This window comes from Phasianus colchicus, chromosome 4 (genome assembly GCF_987193195.1).
Source record: "Phasianus colchicus chromosome 4, bPhaCol1.hap1.1, whole genome shotgun sequence".
In the NCBI taxonomy this organism is placed as follows: Eukaryota; Metazoa; Chordata; class Aves; order Galliformes; family Phasianidae; genus Phasianus; species Phasianus colchicus.
Window position 1 is genome coordinate 67,307,438 of NC_143439.1, and position 19,837 is coordinate 67,327,274.

At 42.5% G+C, this 19,837-nt stretch overlaps 2 protein-coding genes across 5 annotated transcripts in view; one reads left to right on the forward strand and one right to left on the reverse strand.

Moving 5' to 3' along the window:
- Positions 1-1,869: 1,869 nt before the first annotated feature.
- Positions 1,870-9,689, forward strand: LOC116226003 (histamine H2 receptor-like). Of its 3 annotated transcripts, none has more exons than XM_090139878.1 (6): positions 1,870-1,913; positions 2,452-2,682; positions 3,447-3,624; positions 5,010-5,295; positions 7,496-7,672; positions 8,271-9,689. In XM_090139878.1, the coding sequence occupies exons 4-6, from the start codon at positions 5,027-5,029 to the stop codon at positions 8,947-8,949; spliced, it is 1,125 nt and encodes a 374-aa protein (XP_089996004.1). In that variant the 5' UTR covers positions 1,870-1,913; positions 2,452-2,682; positions 3,447-3,624; positions 5,010-5,026; the 3' UTR covers positions 8,950-9,689. The 3 variants fall into 3 exon arrangements, with proteins under 3 accessions (XP_089996004.1, XP_089996005.1, XP_089996003.1); XM_090139879.1 differs by having other exon boundaries at positions 1,894-1,913; positions 2,489-2,682; XM_090139877.1 differs by lacking the exon at positions 1,870-1,913 and having other exon boundaries at positions 1,937-2,682.
- A 146-nt stretch (positions 9,690-9,835) lies between these two features.
- The window catches only part of EIF2AK3 (eukaryotic translation initiation factor 2 alpha kinase 3), a 40,071-nt gene continuing 30,069 nt past the window's right edge, over positions 9,836-19,837 (reverse strand). For both annotated transcript variants that reach the window (XM_090139880.1, XM_031588186.2), the window contains exons 12-17: positions 19,283-19,432; positions 17,547-18,333; positions 14,684-14,851; positions 14,057-14,158; positions 12,084-12,146; positions 9,836-11,012 (exon numbers count right to left, since the gene is read on the reverse strand). In XM_090139880.1, the coding sequence (XP_089996006.1) occupies positions 10,836-11,012; positions 12,084-12,146; positions 14,057-14,158; positions 14,684-14,851; positions 17,547-18,333; positions 19,283-19,432 (1,447 nt within the window). In that variant the 3' untranslated portion in view covers positions 9,836-10,835. The remainder of the gene's footprint in view (positions 11,013-12,083; positions 12,147-14,056; positions 14,159-14,683; positions 14,852-17,546; positions 18,334-19,282; positions 19,433-19,837) is intronic.

The following is a 19,837-nucleotide window of genomic DNA, read 5'->3' on the forward strand; positions in this document are numbered from 1 at the left end:
GGGTCAGCACTGGAATGGGAGGCTTTTATTCTGTTTTCAAGTTTGGTCTTGGAAGTTTTGAAGGAAATGTCCTTTCTCCTCTCCAAGTGGAATCCATTCGGAGACACCAAATTTAAAGTGTATAAACAGGAGAGGGAACAGCTGTTTACAAGAGTGGGTAGTGATAGGACAAGGGGGAATGGTTGTAAACTGAGACAGGAGAGATTTAGGTTAGATATTAGGAGGAAGTTTTTCACACAGAGGTGGTGAAGCACTGGAACAGGTTGCCCAAGGAGGTTGTGGATGCCCCATCCCTGCAGGCATTGAAGGCCAGGCTGGATGTGGCTCTGGGCAGCCTGGTCTGGTGGTTGGCGACCCTGCACATAGCAGGGGGTTGAAACTGGATGATCATTGTGGTCCTTTTCAACCCAGGCCATTCTATGATTCTATGAAAATTGCCCCATAGGATGAAAAATGTTGGGCACTTCATAAAAACACCCAAGTACTTACAAACACTTGCTGTTATTTTCTTCTACTCTGTGTGTAATTCCACAACTGTATAAATCTTCCCTCTGCCTTTAAATAATGATTGCTGTGATTGTAAATGCCTGATGAACTCTGTTCTAGGTTCCAGCAATTGCCATCTATTTCACAGGGTATATTTTGGAAGGATTCTGATTTTTCAGCAGAACGATATAGGGCTACAAGTCATTCCATGCTCTTTACTTCAAGTGTGTAAATTAGAAACAATTGGGACAGGCAAAATGAGGAGTATGTATCCCCTCCACAGCCTTTGGAGAAGGGAGCAGAGCAGCAGTGCAGGGCGGCTGAGATGACTGCAGAGCTTCACAGCTGGCTGAATCAAGATAGACAGAAAGGCAAATGCTTACTTCTTCCTTCTGCTCTTCATGCAGTTGCCCTGCATAAACAATGCTGAACAAGGGGCCATACCTTCATATGAGGATCCTCCTGAAAAGACAAAGGAAGAGAAAACAAAACACATCTGACATTCCTCAGGGCCTATTTATCCAGTCCCATGTTATTTACAATGTAGATAGAATCTATAATCATAGAATCACAGAATCACAGACTGTCCTGGGCTGGAAAGGACCTCAAGGATCATGAAACTCCAACCCCTCTGCTGCAGGCAGGGCCACCAACCTCCACATTTAATACTGGACCAGGCTGTCCAGGGCCCCATCCAATCTGAACTTAAACACCTCCAGGGATGGGGCATCCATAACCTCTCTGGGCAGCTATTCCAGCACCTCACCACTCTCTCTGTAAAGAACTTCCCCCTCACATCCAACCTAAATCTCCCCTCCCTCAACTTCAAACCATTTCCCCTCGTCCTGCAGTTATCTACCCTTTCAAAGAGTTGATTCCCCTCCTGTTTGTAGGCTCCCTTTAGGTACTGGAAGGCTGCAATGAGGTCACCCCGCAGCCTTCTTTTCTCCAGGGTAAACAAGCCCAGCTCCCTAAGCCTGTCTTCATCTGTCTTCTCCAGACCTCTGATCATCTTTGTGGCCCTCCTCTGGACCCTCTCCAACAGCTCCCTAAAGAGGAGGGAGGGTGGTAGATAGGTAGGTAGGCAGATAGATAGATAGACAGTTGTGATATCCATTTTTTTCCCCCTTTCCTTTTCCTGTTTAATTTCACTGCTGGAGTTGAAAAGCATCACTTAAAGCAGACTTTATTACTTTCAAAAGGTGATCTGCTATTTCTGAAACAACAAACCCGACGTAAAACACACCAGACTCGCTCATCCAAAACAAACAAACAAACAAACAAAAACCAAACCAAACCAAAAAAAAAAAACCCATTCGTTTTGCAGACGAGGGACCCGAGGGGAGGCGGCTCCGGGAGGCGGGGCGGGGCGGGGCGGCAGCACCGAGGGCTCCCGGGGGATGGGGGCCGGGTACCGCCTGCTGCCGGTAAGTGCAGCTCGGCTGGGGGCACCGGGAGACCCCCGGCACTGAGCTGGGAGTGCTGGTTGTGCCTCCCCGAGCTCTTGTTGCTGGGGGTTTTCTACGCGGGTTGGGGCTTTTCGTGCTCGGGGGTGGGGGTTTTGTACCCCCAGGGATGCGCAGCTCGCCCGTGGGATTCTGACCCTCCAGGATATGGGGTTTTGAATCCCGGGGGATGGCGTTTTGCACTCCCACATCACGGGGTTTTGCATCTCGGGTGCTGGCAGCCCCAGGGTTGGGGATCTGCAGCCCCCACGGTTGGGGTTTTGCACCCCCACGACATGGGGTTTTGAATCCCAGGGGCTGAAGGTTTGCATCTTGGCTACTGGTAGCCCCGGGGTTGAGGGGTCTGTACCCCACATCTTGAAGATCTGTAGCCGCAGTGGTTGGGGCTTTGCAGCCCTGGGGTTGTGAGTTTCATCCCTGCAGGTTGGGGTTCAGACCTTGGCTTTTGGGGTTTTGCACCCCCAACACTTGTGGACCCTCCCTTGCATTCACAATGCAGGTTTAACTTTGCCCTGAGTTTTACTGCTTCCTGCCAGCTCCTCGGAGAAGTGCAGCAGACTCACTTCTGCAGCGTTTGATGCACGGCGGTGGAGCAGATGATGCTCACATGCAGCCCAGCTCCAAGCACTGAGTGGGAATGGACTGTGGTGTCCTGCATGCTGCATCCCACTGCTGCTCTATGATGCTGCTGTGATGCTTCACCCGGCTGTGGCCGTGGTCAGGTTTGAAGGTAAGGATCGTGCTTGCTGCTGGTGTGTTTCCACACCTGCTCTGCTTGCTGCTGATTTGGGGGTGGGAAGAAATCATCTTTTGTACTAAAAACGCTACTCTGCAGATGGAAAAGAGAGAGGGAGAAGTGCTGAGGAGTGCTTGCTGGTGCAGCCTCCTTTTAGGCATGCTTTACGTGCCTGAAGAGCTTTGTGGATCCCTTCCAACTCAGGATATTCTGTGGTTCACTGCTTTACAGGTGGGAGCACCGTGGGGAGGCATAGCTGCGTGTTGTCCTATGCTTTTTACTTGGTTAACAGGGTCTGGAAGCAAAGTACATCCCTTGGAAGGATGGCCCATCCTGTTTTGTCCCAGAAGTTTTAAGATTACTGCTTTTCTGTGTTAACAAGGCTCCAGGTGACTCAGGAGGAGCATTTCTTAGCGAGAAAGAAAGAAGTTGCTGGCTTCTCTGTATAACACAGTGTGCAGATGTACTTCCAGGGACTCTATGTGGGGATGCTTGAAATGCAGCCAGGAGCAGCAGGACCCTGTTGTCTGCACCCTGAGCCCAGTCCTGAAGTTTCAAGCATCCACCATCCCTTCTTTTTGCTGAGTATTTCTTGCTGGAGAAATGGCATAGGTGGCCAGATGATGAGCGCCTGATTTCTAGCTGCTCAGTGTGTCTTTGTGTCATAGCCAAACAATAATACGAGTGTTGCTTTGATGCTTTGTGAGCGTGGACATGTTTGTCACCTCTGTTTGAGCACTGCTGTGTCCTTCTCCTAGATGTATCCTGCATTAGAAGCAGCTTGCTGTTAGATTCTCACTAGGAAAGACCTTCTAAGCCAGCCTGTACCAGTAACTAAGGTGGTGCTCGAGCATCATAGAGAGACTGCAAAGACAGAGTTCTACTTGAAGTTTTAGAGCAGTGTGTGCTCACGGATCATCACCAGAGCAGCTGTGTGTAAGTAATGATCTGCTTTGTTTGTACAAATGCTTACACACACCAAAGAATCACGTGGGCACATGTGATGGGCAGATGTGACTGCTCAGCTCGTGTTTCAGTGTCACATCTAAAAACCTCGGCAGCAAACAGCGCTCCCATCCGTAATTATTCAGGTGCAAAGGAAAAACAGGAGAAAAACTTGAAATTGAGTGAAATCTGAGTTTTCTATATTTTGGGAGACCATCTTAATGCTATGAGGCCTGACCCGAAAAATTGCAGTAAAGCTTTTATGAGGCTCAGTGATGGAGCATTAAATGGAAGGAGAAATTTAGCTGTGAAGTGGCAGACTTCAGTGGTGATGCAAGGGAAGGAACCTGATTGCTTCCTACCTTTGTATGGGCAGCAGTGGGCTCTGAGCTGAGCGTTGCCATTCAGGAGGGAGATCTTTAGAACATGAAAAGGTCATCTGAGTGCTAAGTGCCAATCAAAAGCAGCAAACAACATTAGGAATTGCAGCGAGAAGGAATCAGAGACAAAACAGGGAACATCATTATGTCATTATATAAATCCACAGTGCTTTTACTTCTTGGAAATTGTTTGCAGGTTTGGTCTATCACAGTGTTAGAGGAGCTGCAGGGGTGTCCAGCAGCCTGAAATTACTTCTGTATGAGGAATAAGCAAGTTGTTGAGGGCTCTTCATGCTGACCAAGCAGTTATAAGGGTGCTGGGGAGTGACAGACATTAAAGGGCCTATCACTGGTATATTGGGTCATGGGGACATTTATCCTGACACACTGAGGAGCTGGGAGCATCCCTGCTGTGCTCAGAAGGGAACACAAGTCTGCTACACCCTAATCACTCTTGCCATAAGGTCCCTATGGGGTTACTGGCAGCTCTGGTTGCGATTCAGAGCATGGGATGGAGCTGCCCACCATCCTCTACCGTGAGAGAAAAATACAATCAGAGCCTAAAAAACAAACAGGACAAATCAGGCTATGTATAAACTATGGATTATGAAAGGGCCCAGCCTGGGTTAGCAGTCTCACCTGGTCTGTGGATGGCATGTCTTGATCTCAAGAATGTATTTTGTGGCTATGGCTTGCTGCTAAGTGGGACTTAGCAGAGCTGCTTTAATTTGGGCTACAGTTGCTTGCTTGAGTTCTGTCTGCTCTCAGCACCCTTCACTTGTCCTTCACAGGAGAGCTTTTAATTGCCAGGGACAACTTCAGCCAGCACGGCACGTTGTATCAGACACTTCTGAGCTGATGACCATGGGATGGTGATGGCAGAGGCACAGCAGGGCACGTGGATTTTTCTTGAAGCCAACAGAACATAAATGTTTTCTGTACTTCCCTTCACCATGCATTGAAGTGTTAATATTTTCCCCTTTTTCTCTCTTTCAGCTCTTAACGGTGGGAAGATGCTGATGGACAAAAATGAGTCGTGGCTCTCTAATTTCTCTTCTACATCATCCTTTGTGAAAGGAGCTGGCAGATGGGCAGGGATCGGCCTCCAGGAGGTGGCCATCGGGCTCATACTCACCCTCATTGACTTGGTCACACTCCTGGGAAATACAGTAGTCTTTATTTGCCCAGTGGTGGAAAAGAGGCTGCGGACTGTCACCTACATGTTTATCATGTCTTTGGCCATGGCAGACTTCCTTGTAGCTTGCCTTGTCATGCCGTTCAGGTAAGAAGTGCTCTCCTAAGATCTGAATGCTGGGTCAGTGATTACAGATGCTTCTGTGCCTCAGTTTCCTGACCCAAACCTGTTGGTGAGGTTTCCTTTGTCATGAATGGAGAGTTTTCTCTTGCTGGCTATGGAGAGGCTCCAGGGTGATGGAGCCAGTCTGAATGTTGCTGAATGTTTTGGCAGCATTTGGAGGATGAGAGGTGGGGACAGCCCCTGGCGTGTCCCATCATTAACTGCAATGACTGCGTGGGTGCTGCTAACGTTTCAAAGGTAGAGCAAATCAGGAGGGTATTTTCCCCTCATCTCTCCCAGTCTATTGAAATCAGCACAGTGAAATTATGTTTTATACCACTTTAACCTTCTCTTTTATCTTCTGGTAGTGGGAGGGAGAAGTAAAAATAATCCTTACATCTTTAATTGTGTAAGAGAACTGATGATTTCAGATTAATGGACTTGATAGGCTATTGCAATGGTGTTATTCTTCATATTCATAGCAAAACACTGAATTTTTATTGTTCCTTCTGGCTCAGCCAATGCAACAGTGGGGTTTGTTGGGAAGGTTGGTGACCTTTCAAGACAGATCATTTGCTTACATCAACAGACAAGAAACACTGCAGCGTTCAGCAGGAAATCAAATGTGATTCACTGTGTCCGGGGAATTGTTTTACACTTATTACCATTGCAAATTGATAACTGTCACTGTTATCAAAACAGCGGCCATCTCCTCCTCACTCTGTACAAAAGTAAGGATTTTGCTTTAGTAGAAGTAGGGTAATTTATGCTCACCCTACATTTAATTAAGGAAGTGGTGGAGTCCTATCCCTGGAGGTATTAAAGATGTGTGGATGTGGCTTGAGGGACATGGTTTGGTGCTGGGACTTGGTAATCTCAAAAGATCTTTTCCAACCTGGAAGATCCTATGGTTCTATGAAACCAAAGCAGCTTGCTTGTGGGCTCTGCTGTCTCATGCTGCAAAGTGGCCAGAAGTCTGTGTACAGCAGATGGCTGCACTGCATTCAGTGCTCTTGGAGCTGTATAAAGCAGCTGAAGTCTATTACACCAGGGACTTGGTTACAGCTTAGCTGTAGGATGACCTAACCTGCTCGTACCCCATTGAAGTCACTGGAAATGAGGCAGAGACCTCACCAGGAGATTCATTTTGCTGATGGTTCTCAGCTGCACATCCATATTGCTCTTCTGAATTGCAGTTTGCTTCTCAGTGGGCATGGCAGCACATGTCAAAGGGAAGGAAAAGAGCTGGAGCCCTTCAACAGCACTGTACTATGCTAATGCACTCAGAGCAGTTATCGTGCTTTTAACACAACCTTTCCCAGTAGTTTTAATGAACTGCTGCTAATTAAATGCAGAGCAGGCGTTGATTCCTAGCTCCTGACATCATGTTGGCTGTTTCTGCCAACCTAAGAGCCCACCTAAGGGCACTGCAGTGCTGTAGCTCTGCTTCCACTGTACTTGACCATAAAGCTGTGAAGTTAGAGGATAATTAAAGCTCTGCAGGAACAGATTGTTACTCAGCTCTCCACATCAAATCCACACAATGGTTATTTCAGCAGCACTCCAGGAGCTACAGAGAGGGAAAGCAAACTGCATCTAGCTGAATGCTATAGGAACATTCATCAGCTTTCCTACAGCTGCCATATGTTCCTTCCATCGCTGCTCACTTCTCATAGGCCCCTCTGACTTAGCTGGGAATGATTTTGGCATAACGCCTGCTTTTTGCTGGTGTGTTTCCTTGGTTGAGGCGTTTCTGAGCTATAGAAGGTACAAGCTGCATAGGCTTCCTCCTAGCCTCTATTCTTTTAACCCAAGAGTTGAAAAGTGGGCACCTTCCACACCCTTAGGAACTGAGGAGGATTGATAAAGGTCAGTGCTTCAAAGGGCAATGGAAGAAGCTGTGATAAACAAAGCTGCGCAGATGTAAATGCGAGGAACTCAGAACAGAGCGCTTCTTACAACACAAGCAGGAAGAAGGATGGGCTTGACCTTTTTCAACCTCGTTCTATGCATGGGTTAATGCCTTGGATTGCACTTGGAGGGCTAATCTCTGGTGTCTAACTGATCTTAACTTTGCTGTGCGCTCCTCTTGAGCACCTCCATGTGAAAAATATTATTTCAGCGCAATCCTGAAATACATTAAATCAGCCTTTCTAGCTTTGGTTTCTACCCATTTCTCTTGCAGCATAATTTACGAGGTGACGGGGATGTGGTTGTTTGGGAAGCTGTTCTGCAAGGTCTGGATCTCCTTTGATGTCATGTTCTGCACCGCTTCCATTGTCACTCTGTGCTTTATCAGCTTGGACAGATACTGCTCTGTGGTGACCCCATCCCACTATTCCAGAAGGATGTCCCGTGGCAGGTGAGTGCAGTTGCTCCTCATTCCAGCTTCCTCCAAATTTTCACTTGGCTGCAGCCCATAACAAGTAGGGACCAAATGAGCTGTTGGCATTTTCTGCCCCAAATCAGAACTACGTGACAAAAGAAACTTTGCTCCATTTAAAGTTTTGCAGAATGTTTCTCCTGGCAAGGTTTCATGTGAAACACGGTGAGGACTGTAGGGTGGAGAAGGTTGTCTGAGGGTAATGGCTGGATGCTAATACCGAAACCAGTCAGAAAAACCTACCTGCTGTTACTTTAAATATTAATAAAAATCCTTTGTAAAACCTTTCTTTCTGTTTTTTTTTTCTTTCCTTTTTTTTTCCACCTGGCTCAGGGCACCTCTTACACTGACCCCAATTCTGCAAGCCATAGATCCTAGTACTCAGTTATTAGAGTTGTTCACGTATGGACTTATTGTACTCCAGCTTTTTGTATGCTCAGTGGCTTCTCAAAGCCCTCTGGGACGATTGAACAGTGATATCCCACAAAGGTTACCATGGGGATTGAATTGTACTGGATGTTCTCAACTCAAAGTAACTCGGACCCTCTCTCCCCTCCCCATCTCTTTCCTTTGGCAGATGCGTTGTGATGACCTGCACAGTCTGGGTATATTCCTCCCTTATTTCCTTCCTTCCTGTCATGAAGGGCTGGAATGAGATCCCCGGGGTGGATTTTGATGCAGGCAGAGAATGTATCTTCGTCACCAACTGGATTTTTGCCATCGTAGCATCTGCTCTTGCGTTTTTCGTCCCCTTCATGGTCATGTGCAGTATGTACTTCTTCATCTATCGAGCTTCCCGGCTCAAGGCCACTCGTATCATGTCTCAGACCCTGGAGATCCACTACCACCCTAACAGCAAGCGGCAGAACCACCTGCAGCTGGAGAACAAGGCCACACGGACCATTAGCATCATCATTTCTGTCTTTGTGCTGTGTTGGCTGCCGTATTTTGTCCTGAATGTGTGGCTTGCTGCCAGGGGCAGCAACTCCGCAAGCACAGTCCTGGTTGAAACCTTCAAGATCATCACTTGGTTAGGGTACTGCAATTCCACTATCAACCCCATGCTCTATGCTTTCCTCAACAGGGACTTCCAGCGGGCCCTGAGGAAGCTGCTCATCTGCAGGCACAGGTCTCAGGTAGACACTGGAGAGGACATGGTTTCCATAGCCACCTTCACCAAGACTGCTCCAGACTTGGACTATAGCATTACAGTGCCAGTGCCCAATGATGCCGAGAAGGGCAAGCCCAAGCAATAGGGTCCAGAACCAGTTGCTGGAGGAGGTGGTACAGAACATGCAAGAGCATGTCCTAATGGAAAAATAAATGTCTTGAAAATAAGGGGAAGAAGGGACTGGAATGTGACAGTTGGGGGCATATGGCTAAAATGCAATTATACCACAGTTCTATGAACAAGAACCAGTTTGTAAAAGCAAATGGGCAATTATTTTTTAAAAGGAGTACTTCCTAAGACAAATTCAATCTTCATGCTAGAGAAATATTTCAGCATGATAACATCAACTTGACTTTCTCTGTATACATTGTGGTCATTTCCTACAGCTTAAGTTGGAACACTCTTTCTGATCCAGCAACTATAGCTCTTACTTTGCACTTGACATTATAAATTTAACCAGTTTTAGTAGTGCACCTGTGTCATTCTGTGAACGGGAGGTGATGGGAAGGATGTGGCCAAAGAGCAAAGGCTGGTGTTCAATAAAGGCAGCACAGGGCTCAGCTGCATGCTCTCTGCAGTCTGAGCTGAAGGTTACAGGTACCCAACACCAGCAAAGTTACTTTCCCTTTAGTAACATCCACTGTGATGTCTGTGCAGCTACCCTAAGAGCTGAGCTATACAGTACTGATGGACCACACACTTGTAAAAAAGTTGAGATACCTCATGCCTTGCTTCCTGCTGTCTGCATCTCCTTTCCTTGCAGCACTGGGCAAGTACAGGACAAGAAAGTAAACCAGTTACAGATACAGACTAGCTGCCAGACTAGATGCCAATTCTAGCTGCATGAGACTGCCACCTGCAGCACACAGATGCAGGTTTTGAACAGAAGCGACTACTACTGTTTTAAATAAAAAAAGTTTATTAAATCATTTAGACTTTAAATAAGTCACAATAATTAATGCACTCAGCAATTATAAAGAGTGCATTCTGTACACCACCAACCCAAATGGATTGATTCTGTATTTTATAAATAAAAATTAACATATTTACAAAGAGAAATAAAAGCACGGCATTAGGCAGTTAAATTAGCAGATTACACAAATGCCTACCAGTTGATTTTCCTTTTTAAAGTACAAATCTACAAGATTACATACGACACGTATGACTTCATTAGGTTTAAATTGTCAGAATCACAACATTTTTGTACATAATTTTTATTATGGCTCTTCCAACCATTGCCTATAAGCCCTCTTTTAATGTCAAAAAGCTGCTTTCCCTTCCCTACAGGTTTATCTGTATAAAATGCATTCCCTAAGATCTACTACAGTGTAGAAATATGAAAAAGTTTCCTTTAAAGATTGGCTATGGAGAGTGACAGTATGTACAGCTGTGGTAATTTTTTTGCTTTAAAAATAGTGCAGATTCCCAGTTTACCTACCAAAGACAAAAAATTGAGTCATCATTTTGTGGTTTTTCTTCTGTTTTTCTTTTCCAAAATCATCTTCATTTCACCGAAGAGCAAGTGATTCAGATATACACTCACTAGGCTTAGAGACTGTAATTTGCTCTATAAAAATACAGTATTTTAATTCTATTTACATGTTACAGATCTCTCACTTACCCAGCAAGCAGACATATACAAGCTTCAGGAAAAAAAAAAAAAAAAAGGTATAAAAAAAATCTTCCAGAAATCCCAATCTCCCAAAAAGAGATAATGGAGCACACCACTGGTAAGCACAGTAGCTGAACCCACCTGCCAAGGAGAGTTAAGATAAGAAAAATGGAATGTGGGAAGTGTGACTTTCATTGGCTGTCAAAGTAAACAAAAATCTGTCCAACATCTTAAACATTAGCTATGGCAAAAGAAAGTGTAAGTAAACATTTCCAAGGTAGACATTCTGCATCATAGGATCCTTCTGATGAACAATCCCTTGAAAACCTGCTGCGTAGAAGAAGTGATCCTGAGGATAATTATTTGCTTGGTTGTCTTGAATGCTTATTTCCTGATAAACTCATTGTCCGTGACCTCTGCCTAAGCACTGGTTTGGCTGGGAGTTCCAGGTCCTCAAACACAGGATTTTCTATGATTGCAGCTGCCTCTGGTCTTTCAGTAGGACTTGGAGAGAGCATGTCCTTCACCATGATGTACTGAAAGAAAACATGAGACGTGCTACACAAACCAATTCATAAATTCATTCTTATTATTTAATGCTCTGACTTTGTGTCAGTCTAAACAATTGCCTCATTGGATTGGGAATAACTACTTTGGCACAGAAGTCAGGAGTGATTTAAATGTTGGAAAATACATCACTATAATTTATTCCTTAAATTGTTTTTACTATCAAGGACAACAATCAATTTGGCAAACCAAAACTGGCCCAAGATTCAATGGAGTTGTAAAACATTTATAAGATTTGAAATCATAAGAATTTTAAAATATATTAAGTGTAATTCATGAGTAATTTTTAGCTTCACATTTAACCACCATGTTTAAAGCAATGCAGTAATTTTTGATGGTGATGGCTTTCCTTTAATTATGAGAATAGTCTGAAGGTATATCTCAGTTACTTAACAGAACATCTTTATTAGTGAAAAACAATATCCTGTTCCAACTGAGCACAGCACATCCCATTGGCCCTGTCACTTGGCAGCTGTGAAACCAGAAAGGAAGCTCTCATTTAGCTACTGATCTGAAGCTACCATGAAAACCCAAAAGCATCTCAGCTTTTTACTGGAGGGCTTTTGTACATCACCTCCTCCTTATCTGAAAGTGCATAGCTCTAAGGATGACTAATTCAGTATATGGTTTTCTACTTGAGAGATGCAATTCCTGGAGCTAGATCCCATGCAGCCACAATTCTACACCATGCTACCACACTGTCTCCACTTCTGCCTGTCTACAACTCTGCATGTTTTCTTTGTGAATATGGATTTACTGCAAGAACTCATGGCAAGATATATGCAACATCAAGTGGCAAAGGGAAGCTGAGTAACACTGTATAGTTACTGGAGATAAACCCTGTGACAGAAATATCAATGTCCACAATATTATAACTTTGACACACAGTAAAGTACATCATGGACGGAGAAATGTGTCTTAATAGCAAAGTTGGTAGGTTTGGTACTTTGTTAGTTTTTTTTGTTTGTTTTCTTTTTTACCTGCAAAGCAATTGGAAAGCAAAGAAAAAAGCTACAGTTATTAGCAGGAGATATACTTACCTCTTGTGCATATTTCTGAGTGAACAATGTTGGAAAGTTCAGATTTCTCACATCACTCAGGGTCTGCAGAAAAGTTAAGAAAAAGATGAAAAAGTGTTTTCCAAAACACCATTTAACACCATTACTCTTATTTTTCAACCAATGCAAACAAATCAGCCTAATGAAGAAAAGCTTTATTTTTAAGTTTTGTTTTAGAGGTTAAGATCACAACATACTTTAAATGATTAAGTTGCTTTTTCCCTAGGCATGCAGCTCAGTCGCTGTTCCTTCTGTAAAGAGCACATTGGCTCCACCTAGTGACAGTTTCTTCCCCCCACACAAAACTACAGTACTCCAAAACTTTGAGCACAAAATACATGAATTCTGAAGTTAAAACAAATTATTACATTATTACTCCACTGAAAGTACAAACTAACCAGTTAATAGTGATAGGCAACAGTCAAACCCCAGTTCATGAGAGCTGAAGTTTATTACAGTACACTGCTTTAAACAATGCTTTTCTCTACCAGGTCAGTCTGAATTTAGTGACCGGTTTTCAAACATCTAATTTGGAAATGAAGGGTACTGTCACAGAGAACTGCTAACAGCCTGTGACAGTGGCAGGTCTCATATTCCCCTTATGGGTATTCTTCAGTCCTTGGTCACAGACTCCTAGAATTTACTGGGTTCATAGATCAGGCAGAGCATTCTTTGCTTCAGCAAGCAGCAGTAAAGACTGGTCAATGAAAACATCAGTGTAACAAGCTGGAGGCAAATATTACAGAAACTAAGCTCTAGAATAGACAATAAATGGCTGGAAGTTCTTTTTGATTTTATCAAAAAGAGTTGAAAAAAAAATCAGGGAAAGTTAGGGCAACCTTCTTACCCTCTATCTAAGAATCAAAATTCCTGGAGTATTGGGTTAGATGTAATTTAGGATTCACTCTGATAACCTGCTTTGCCTCTATACTCAGAATAGAAACAGGAAGGGCAAAGCTTGTAATCAGTCCTGCAGGTGATCTAAAAACCAAGGAAAGTTATTAGGTATAAGTGTCAGTAAAGCTAATTTCATTTAGGGAATCTCAGATTGGTTTTAGTGCAAGTGGTTCAGATTAAGCACTGTAATTCTTCCTCTAGACTATGCTCTTATTCATTAAAACAAACAAACAAACAAAAAAAACCAGAAAATGTTAAGGCAGATGAAGCAAGACCAGAATAAGCAAAGTATCTGGCCAGCCTGCACTCACAGCATTTTAACTTTTCTGCTAAGCAACCTATCTTCACATGAGCATTTCAAAGCACTAAACATACTGCTTTGATAAATACAGGTTGTGACAACTCTCATTCCTATGTAGATCATTGGTCATTATGTACAAGAGAAAAGCCTTTCTGGCTGTAGCCCTTGCTTTCCTCTATGATTTTTTTCCTGATTTCATGCATCTTAACAAGAAGATACATCAAGATTTCAAATTCACACTGGATTCAATGAAAGTCACATATTACAAGGAACATGGTGCTTTACACTGAGAGGGACTTATTGCTAAGATTTTATTATTAGAAAATGAACAATTTTTCACTTTTTTCATTAGAGAAATGCACTGGAAATGCAAAAAGAAGAAATAGTGAAAATGCACAGCATGGCTCCAATTCTGGAATGAAGAATGAATCACAGTTTTGCAGGCTTGCAGTTGCAACACTTATTTTTTGCTTAAGATTTTGAATATCTCAGTTCAGTAGTTCCTCTTGCTTGGCACCACAACAGAGAAACTTTGTAAAGAAACTGCAGCCTCAAATCAGCTGCACACATTTGGAAGGCTGCAATTCATTTTCAGTGATTCAGGGAATCTGGACAAGGCTGATAAAGATTCCATGTTGCTAATTCCAACACTTTTTTAAAGCTGAGAAGAGCCTCTTGCAAGTGTCTTATGAAACAAACAATTCCTTTAAAGAAGTGATCAAAGGGAGGCTAACCCTTGGTGCTGCACCATACCTACCTTGACTCTCTCCATCTGTGTGCTGAAAGGGTAAAGCAGCTCGAAGAGAATCAGTCCCAAAGAAAATATATCCACTTTGTGAGAATAGGTGTTCCCACAGATCTGAAAATTCAGAATTCAGGTTAGGTCAGCCAGTCGAGTCACTGGAATTACATACAGTGTAAACAAACAACTTCCCACACATGAAAGTGATTAGCTCTGTGCAGGCAGAAAAGCACAGAACAGGTGCTAACTGTAACAGCCTTCTGACACACCAAACTTCAGCAAGTGAGTAAACAAGCTCTTATCATCAGCTCCCATTTACAGACCCAACCACATTTCAACTTAAACCTCCAGTACAATATCAATTCTTTATTAACTTGAATATTATACAGCCTAATACATTAAGAGCAAGACAAATCAATGCACCAAAGTACAAGTCATCAATCGCTTTTTTGTGGGTTTTTTTTGCTATTTTATGTTTAAAATATTTATTTTGAAATTCAGTTTAGCTCAAAACTCTACTTTGATGAGAAATTATGTAAACCTGATTCTAACAGTTTACTAGAAAGACTACTTGATTCTTGAACTCCCAGGAATTCAAGTGTCTTCAAGGTGGTGATGGAAATAGCTTTAGAAAACACAAACCTGTTCTGGGCTCATGTAGAGTTTGGTCCCTACTTGTCCTGTGTGTCTGGCATAAGCTGGCATTGGGGTAAGTACCAATTCCTCCTCCTCATCTTGGTCCATAGCAGTTACCAGTCCAAAATCCCCAACCTTTACTACATCATCCATTGTGAAAAATATATTGGAAGGCTGAGAAAACAAACAGGTGGAAAGAAAAAAACATATTATATACAAACCTGTGTTTTGGCAGACACAATACACTGTGGGGAATGGCATAGGTAAGTTATCTTAACTCTCCAAACATATGGCACATTCACACCACACGTTACACATCTGACTGAAGTTTTCTTGTTGTTTTTTTTAATTCCAATCTCTGAGTATTACACTCATTATTAACCAGTATGTGGCACAACACCTTATCTTATCAATAAAAGTAGACCTTGTTCCTAGATTTCCAGTCTGCAGTTGGCATTGCATAGTTTAACTGTGGGAATAACTGTTTCTGCAACAGTTAAGAACTTCATAATTCCCAAGAATTCCTATTTCAAAGTCCATCCAACTTCCTCAGTTAAAAGCAAACCCACTCTGTGCTAGAAAAGACAGAAGAAAAGGCTTCTAGTTTTCATAAGCATGTAAAAACACAACTACTTGCTTATTGCTGAGCTATTGAGGTATCTAACTTGTTAGTTTCACATTACCCATAGTCTGCCTGTAAAACTGCTACCTAAGCCAGGTCTTATCTCCCACTGTACTTTTCAGGACTGAATGTCCTTTGGAGTCACAGCTCATTTAGTGCACAAAAGCTACTACGCTGTTAAGCCTGTTTAGGGAAAGCCATCTCAAGTTGTTCAACCAAATAAATAAAACACAACCTCACATTCAAATAGTTGCTAACACTGAACTTAAGATGTTCCAACAAAACTCCACGCAACTGATAAGAGTGAATCAGCTTCAAGACTACCTATCAAAGCTTTATTGAACAGCAATCTAAGAGTCTGCAGAGGGTTATATAACAGACTGTACTGTTAAGAAATGTTATTAATTAACACATCTAGCAACATATTGAGATAATGATTAAATTACTTCTCCGGTCATTTCCCTGAGCACTAAAGATTTTTCAGATAATGGCTCAAAGTAATAGCTTAATGCTTTAGTTATCTTTAGTTATCTTTTTGTGTTACTGAATGTGAATCCCCTTTAACTGCCACGTCCAAGATGGTATTTTCATGTTCTGCTTCTACTGCTACCAGATGATAACCATCTGAGGAGCTACAAGAATGGGTGTAAGCATTTCAGTGCTTACTACACTGAGGTAGGCAATAATGCCTCCTCAAGTAACAGGTACTGCATCTCCATTTGACAAAAGCAAAGGAATCAATTCCTCACAGCTTAGAAGATTAAGACTAACTTCAGCTGGGCTCTTTAACTAAATTCTGGTACTGTGTAACAAATACTAACACTCCCAGAGCTACAACTTCCATCAAGACTAGGCACAAACTAGCACAGGTTCAGAAGCAAAATGAAAGGAAGGCATTAAAGTCATGCTTGACTTCAGTTATCTTCAACATCAGAAGTAAAAACAACCACAGCACTTCTCATGCTGTACAGCGCTCATTTCCAGTCTTAACAGCCTGGATGTTATCAGACATTTAAAGGTCATGAATCTCTCAGAAATTTGCTTTTGGAGAGTCAGCACTGACTCAAAATTCAACTCCAGAACAGTTTACATTTCAATCCTAGAGCAGTAATATATAACTTACATTCTCCCAAATCAGGAGTAACACTGCTGCTGTCCAGCACTATTTCTATGGAAAGCAGAAGATACATACCAGAATTATCTGCTTCACTTGAAATGACACAACAGGTTTCAAAATAGCTTTCTTTGCCATACAGCTCAGCAATGAACAAACCTGTATGAAGCTCCTGAACTAAAAATGCCATAAAATAAAAGCAGCTGATCTGTACGGGGTACAAAAAGTCTTGCTGTAAAAAAAGCAAACCTGCATGAATGAATAATTAATTTTTACTTCCTGGAGCACTACATCTCCAAATTGTTATACAGACATGGATTCAGCTTTTTTAACATCCACCCTGAGGTCAGTGATAGGTAGTCAACTATCTTAGTGAGACTCTCCTACTGGGGCTGTTCAGCCTACAGTAGAGTAGGCTCAGAAGGATCTTATCAGTGTCCACAAATCCCTGTAGGAAAGTGCAAGAGGATAGAGACAGGCTTTGTTCAGTCCAAAGCCCAGGAACTCTCCCAGCACATCAGGCAGCAGTGCTGTGCTAGGCTGGAGCACTGACACAGGGACCAGAGAGTGGGAGTTTACTCCAAATCTGGGTTTTTCTTCAAAATTTATCTGTATGTGGGCACTGAGTGTTTCTGCTAGGGCAGGGCTGGGCCAGGACAACTCAGAGGTCCCTGCCAGCCTCATCCATTCTGTGGTTTCTCTCCAATGCTGTATTACGTTCAATTAAAAACAGGAACAAAAACAAAACAACAACAAAACAAAACAACATCACCACACCACCCTACCTGTAGCAGCACATGATCTGTCAGCTTAAAGCAGAACTTGACACAGCTGAACACTCTGGCACTGCTGTTAGGAGCAGTCAAATGTGTAAATGCTAACACTCAACACGCAATGCCATTTGAGTCAGTCCAAGTGTTTCAGGAATTTTACAATAGTAGAGCACAGAGAGTTCAAGTTACAACAGCTCCAAAGAAAATCTCATGGTAGTAAATGAGAAAAATGTTTGTCTATAGGACACTGCCAGTATGGGAAATAAAGTAATTAAAACCAGAATTTGGAAACTTCAGACATTTGGTCACAACCATGCCAACAGATAAAAATATTTCCTATAGTATCCTAGGAATACAAACCTTAAGATCCCTGTGCATTAATCCTTTACTGTGCAGAAAATCAACCGCTTCAGCTATCTGCAGAAATATCTGCAGACACTCTGTCCTTTCCCTCTCCTCTATTATGCATCTTCTGCTCATCCAGTCTTTAAGGTTCTCTTTCCTGCAGAGCTGCATTTGGATGTAAAGATACACCTTTGGAGAGGTGGGCTTGACTTTTTCTGTAGTATTTTTAGAAAGGTCCAGACTTAAACTTGTTGGCCTTGGTGGAGAAACAGACAGGGGACTTCCTGAAGATTTCTTGTTACCAGGTTCCTTTGTACTCATTGGCTTGTCCTCAGAAAGACTTTCATCATATGAAGCATCAATTTTATCTTCCTTACTAGAAACATTTCCACAACCAGAATCCTCGAACACAATAGAGGAGGAGGTCCCTTCCCTCAGCTGTACCACAGGAACAGCAGGAAGACGGACTTCCAGGGAGTGATCCAATTCGGAGTGACCCAACTCATTACTGTTGATAGTACTGTCTTCTACATCACAGCCTGTCAGAACGCTGTCCTGAAGGTTTAATAGTGGATCTTCTGACTGGTTCAAGTCCCTGTTGTCTGAAGCAAAAAATTCCAGAGGAGAGAACTCACTTTCAGATGAATCAGACTGACCACGTGGTATTCCCACAGAGAAAGACCTTCCCTTCTCCGATGAAGTAGCAATAACTTCAATGTGGTCCTTTGTAGAAAATGGCTCTGTTCTTATCTTAAATGATGGGACATCCATTGGACTGGGAGAGCTGAGTGGCCAATCAGTGCTAGGAAAGGAAAATGAAGAGGTCGGTACTACAGAACTTCATCCCACTAGAATGCATTTTCAGAAGACTTTTTCTGAAAACAAAGTACCACAGCAAAACAGGAAATAACTACCCATGTGTGGGAACCACTAATAAGCAGGATTTATCACCTATTTTTCTTAGCAAGTACAATATCTTCTAATTGAGACAAGAATGTTTGGATAGCATCTCCCGAATGAGAAAAGAAAAATAGCAAGCTCTACTGCCAAGTTCCCAATGTGCAATCAGGCTCAACTTCAGCTCATTCCTTTAGAACAAGCATTGACATGACTATTTAAAGTGCCTTATGACAGCTGTGAAATGTTAATTTAGTACCTAAAATATAAAATCCGCTGTATTCTAAGAATTAGAATAGGCATGTTAAGATGTTATTATGAGACTACTAAATAGTGGATCAGAAGAATATTAGGTCTCATTCTCCCTTGCCACTTTTAAATGTTGTTAACATACACCTACCTTTTCTGTACAACTAACACCTACATTCCTTATCTAATTTTTTCATTTTTAACCTAATTCTACCAGGCTTTATAAATCTTCAGATTGATAATCCCTCACAGATTTATGCTGAAATAACTAAAGTACTGAATCAGAACTATCAAAACTAAGATAGACAAAGTCAAAGGTTAAAACCAAATCACAGTAGTAAACGATGCTCTGATCTGCCTCAAGATTTCCAGTTAGGGAAGTGATATTAAGAATTACAAGATGTTTCTGAAGCTTAAAAAAGGGCTTTAAAGAGGACCCAGAAATAAAGAAATGCCATGCACGAATGTGATACATTTGTATCTTGAACTGACAATCTGACAGTCAATAACTATTTCTTTCCTACTCTTTCCTAGTTCACCTTCCAGTTCCCCTGTTCTGTTGGCATACAACCTCAAATTCAACTGATTAAAAACCCACAAGTTACCTTTCATCTTTTAACCACTGTTCATCCATCTTTTCCTGCCATCCCTCAGGTGGAGCTTCCAGCCACGCGTTGAAGTACCGAACAATACCTGGATGCTCAAGTTTAGCTAATGCCTTGACCTCCCGCATCACTTTCTCACGTGCCAGTTCCCTAGGAATTGGGGTGAGAAGAAAAACAGTGACATGGTTACATAAAGCAACAGCATACATAGCACAGAAAATTCTGCAAAAGAATTTAAGCAATGTTAGCCATGTGTAAGCCAGGCTCGCAGTATCACTCATCACCCAAAAGACAGATCTTTTTCAAATTCCCCACAGTAATTCCTTTATGTTAGAAGCACGGAGGAGCAGCGTGCTCCTAATAGCTAAGCATTTATTCACCTCTTTTCAAATAATTATGGGCAGCAAAACTGAAAAGAAAGGCTCATCTTGTACTCAACTGTTTACAAAGTCAGAAAACAGAAGTCCACTAGACGGCGATATTCTACAGGGATGTAGAAGACACTGGCACAACAGACAGAGAGTAATAACTTAGTGTTTCTTTTTTAATTGGCAG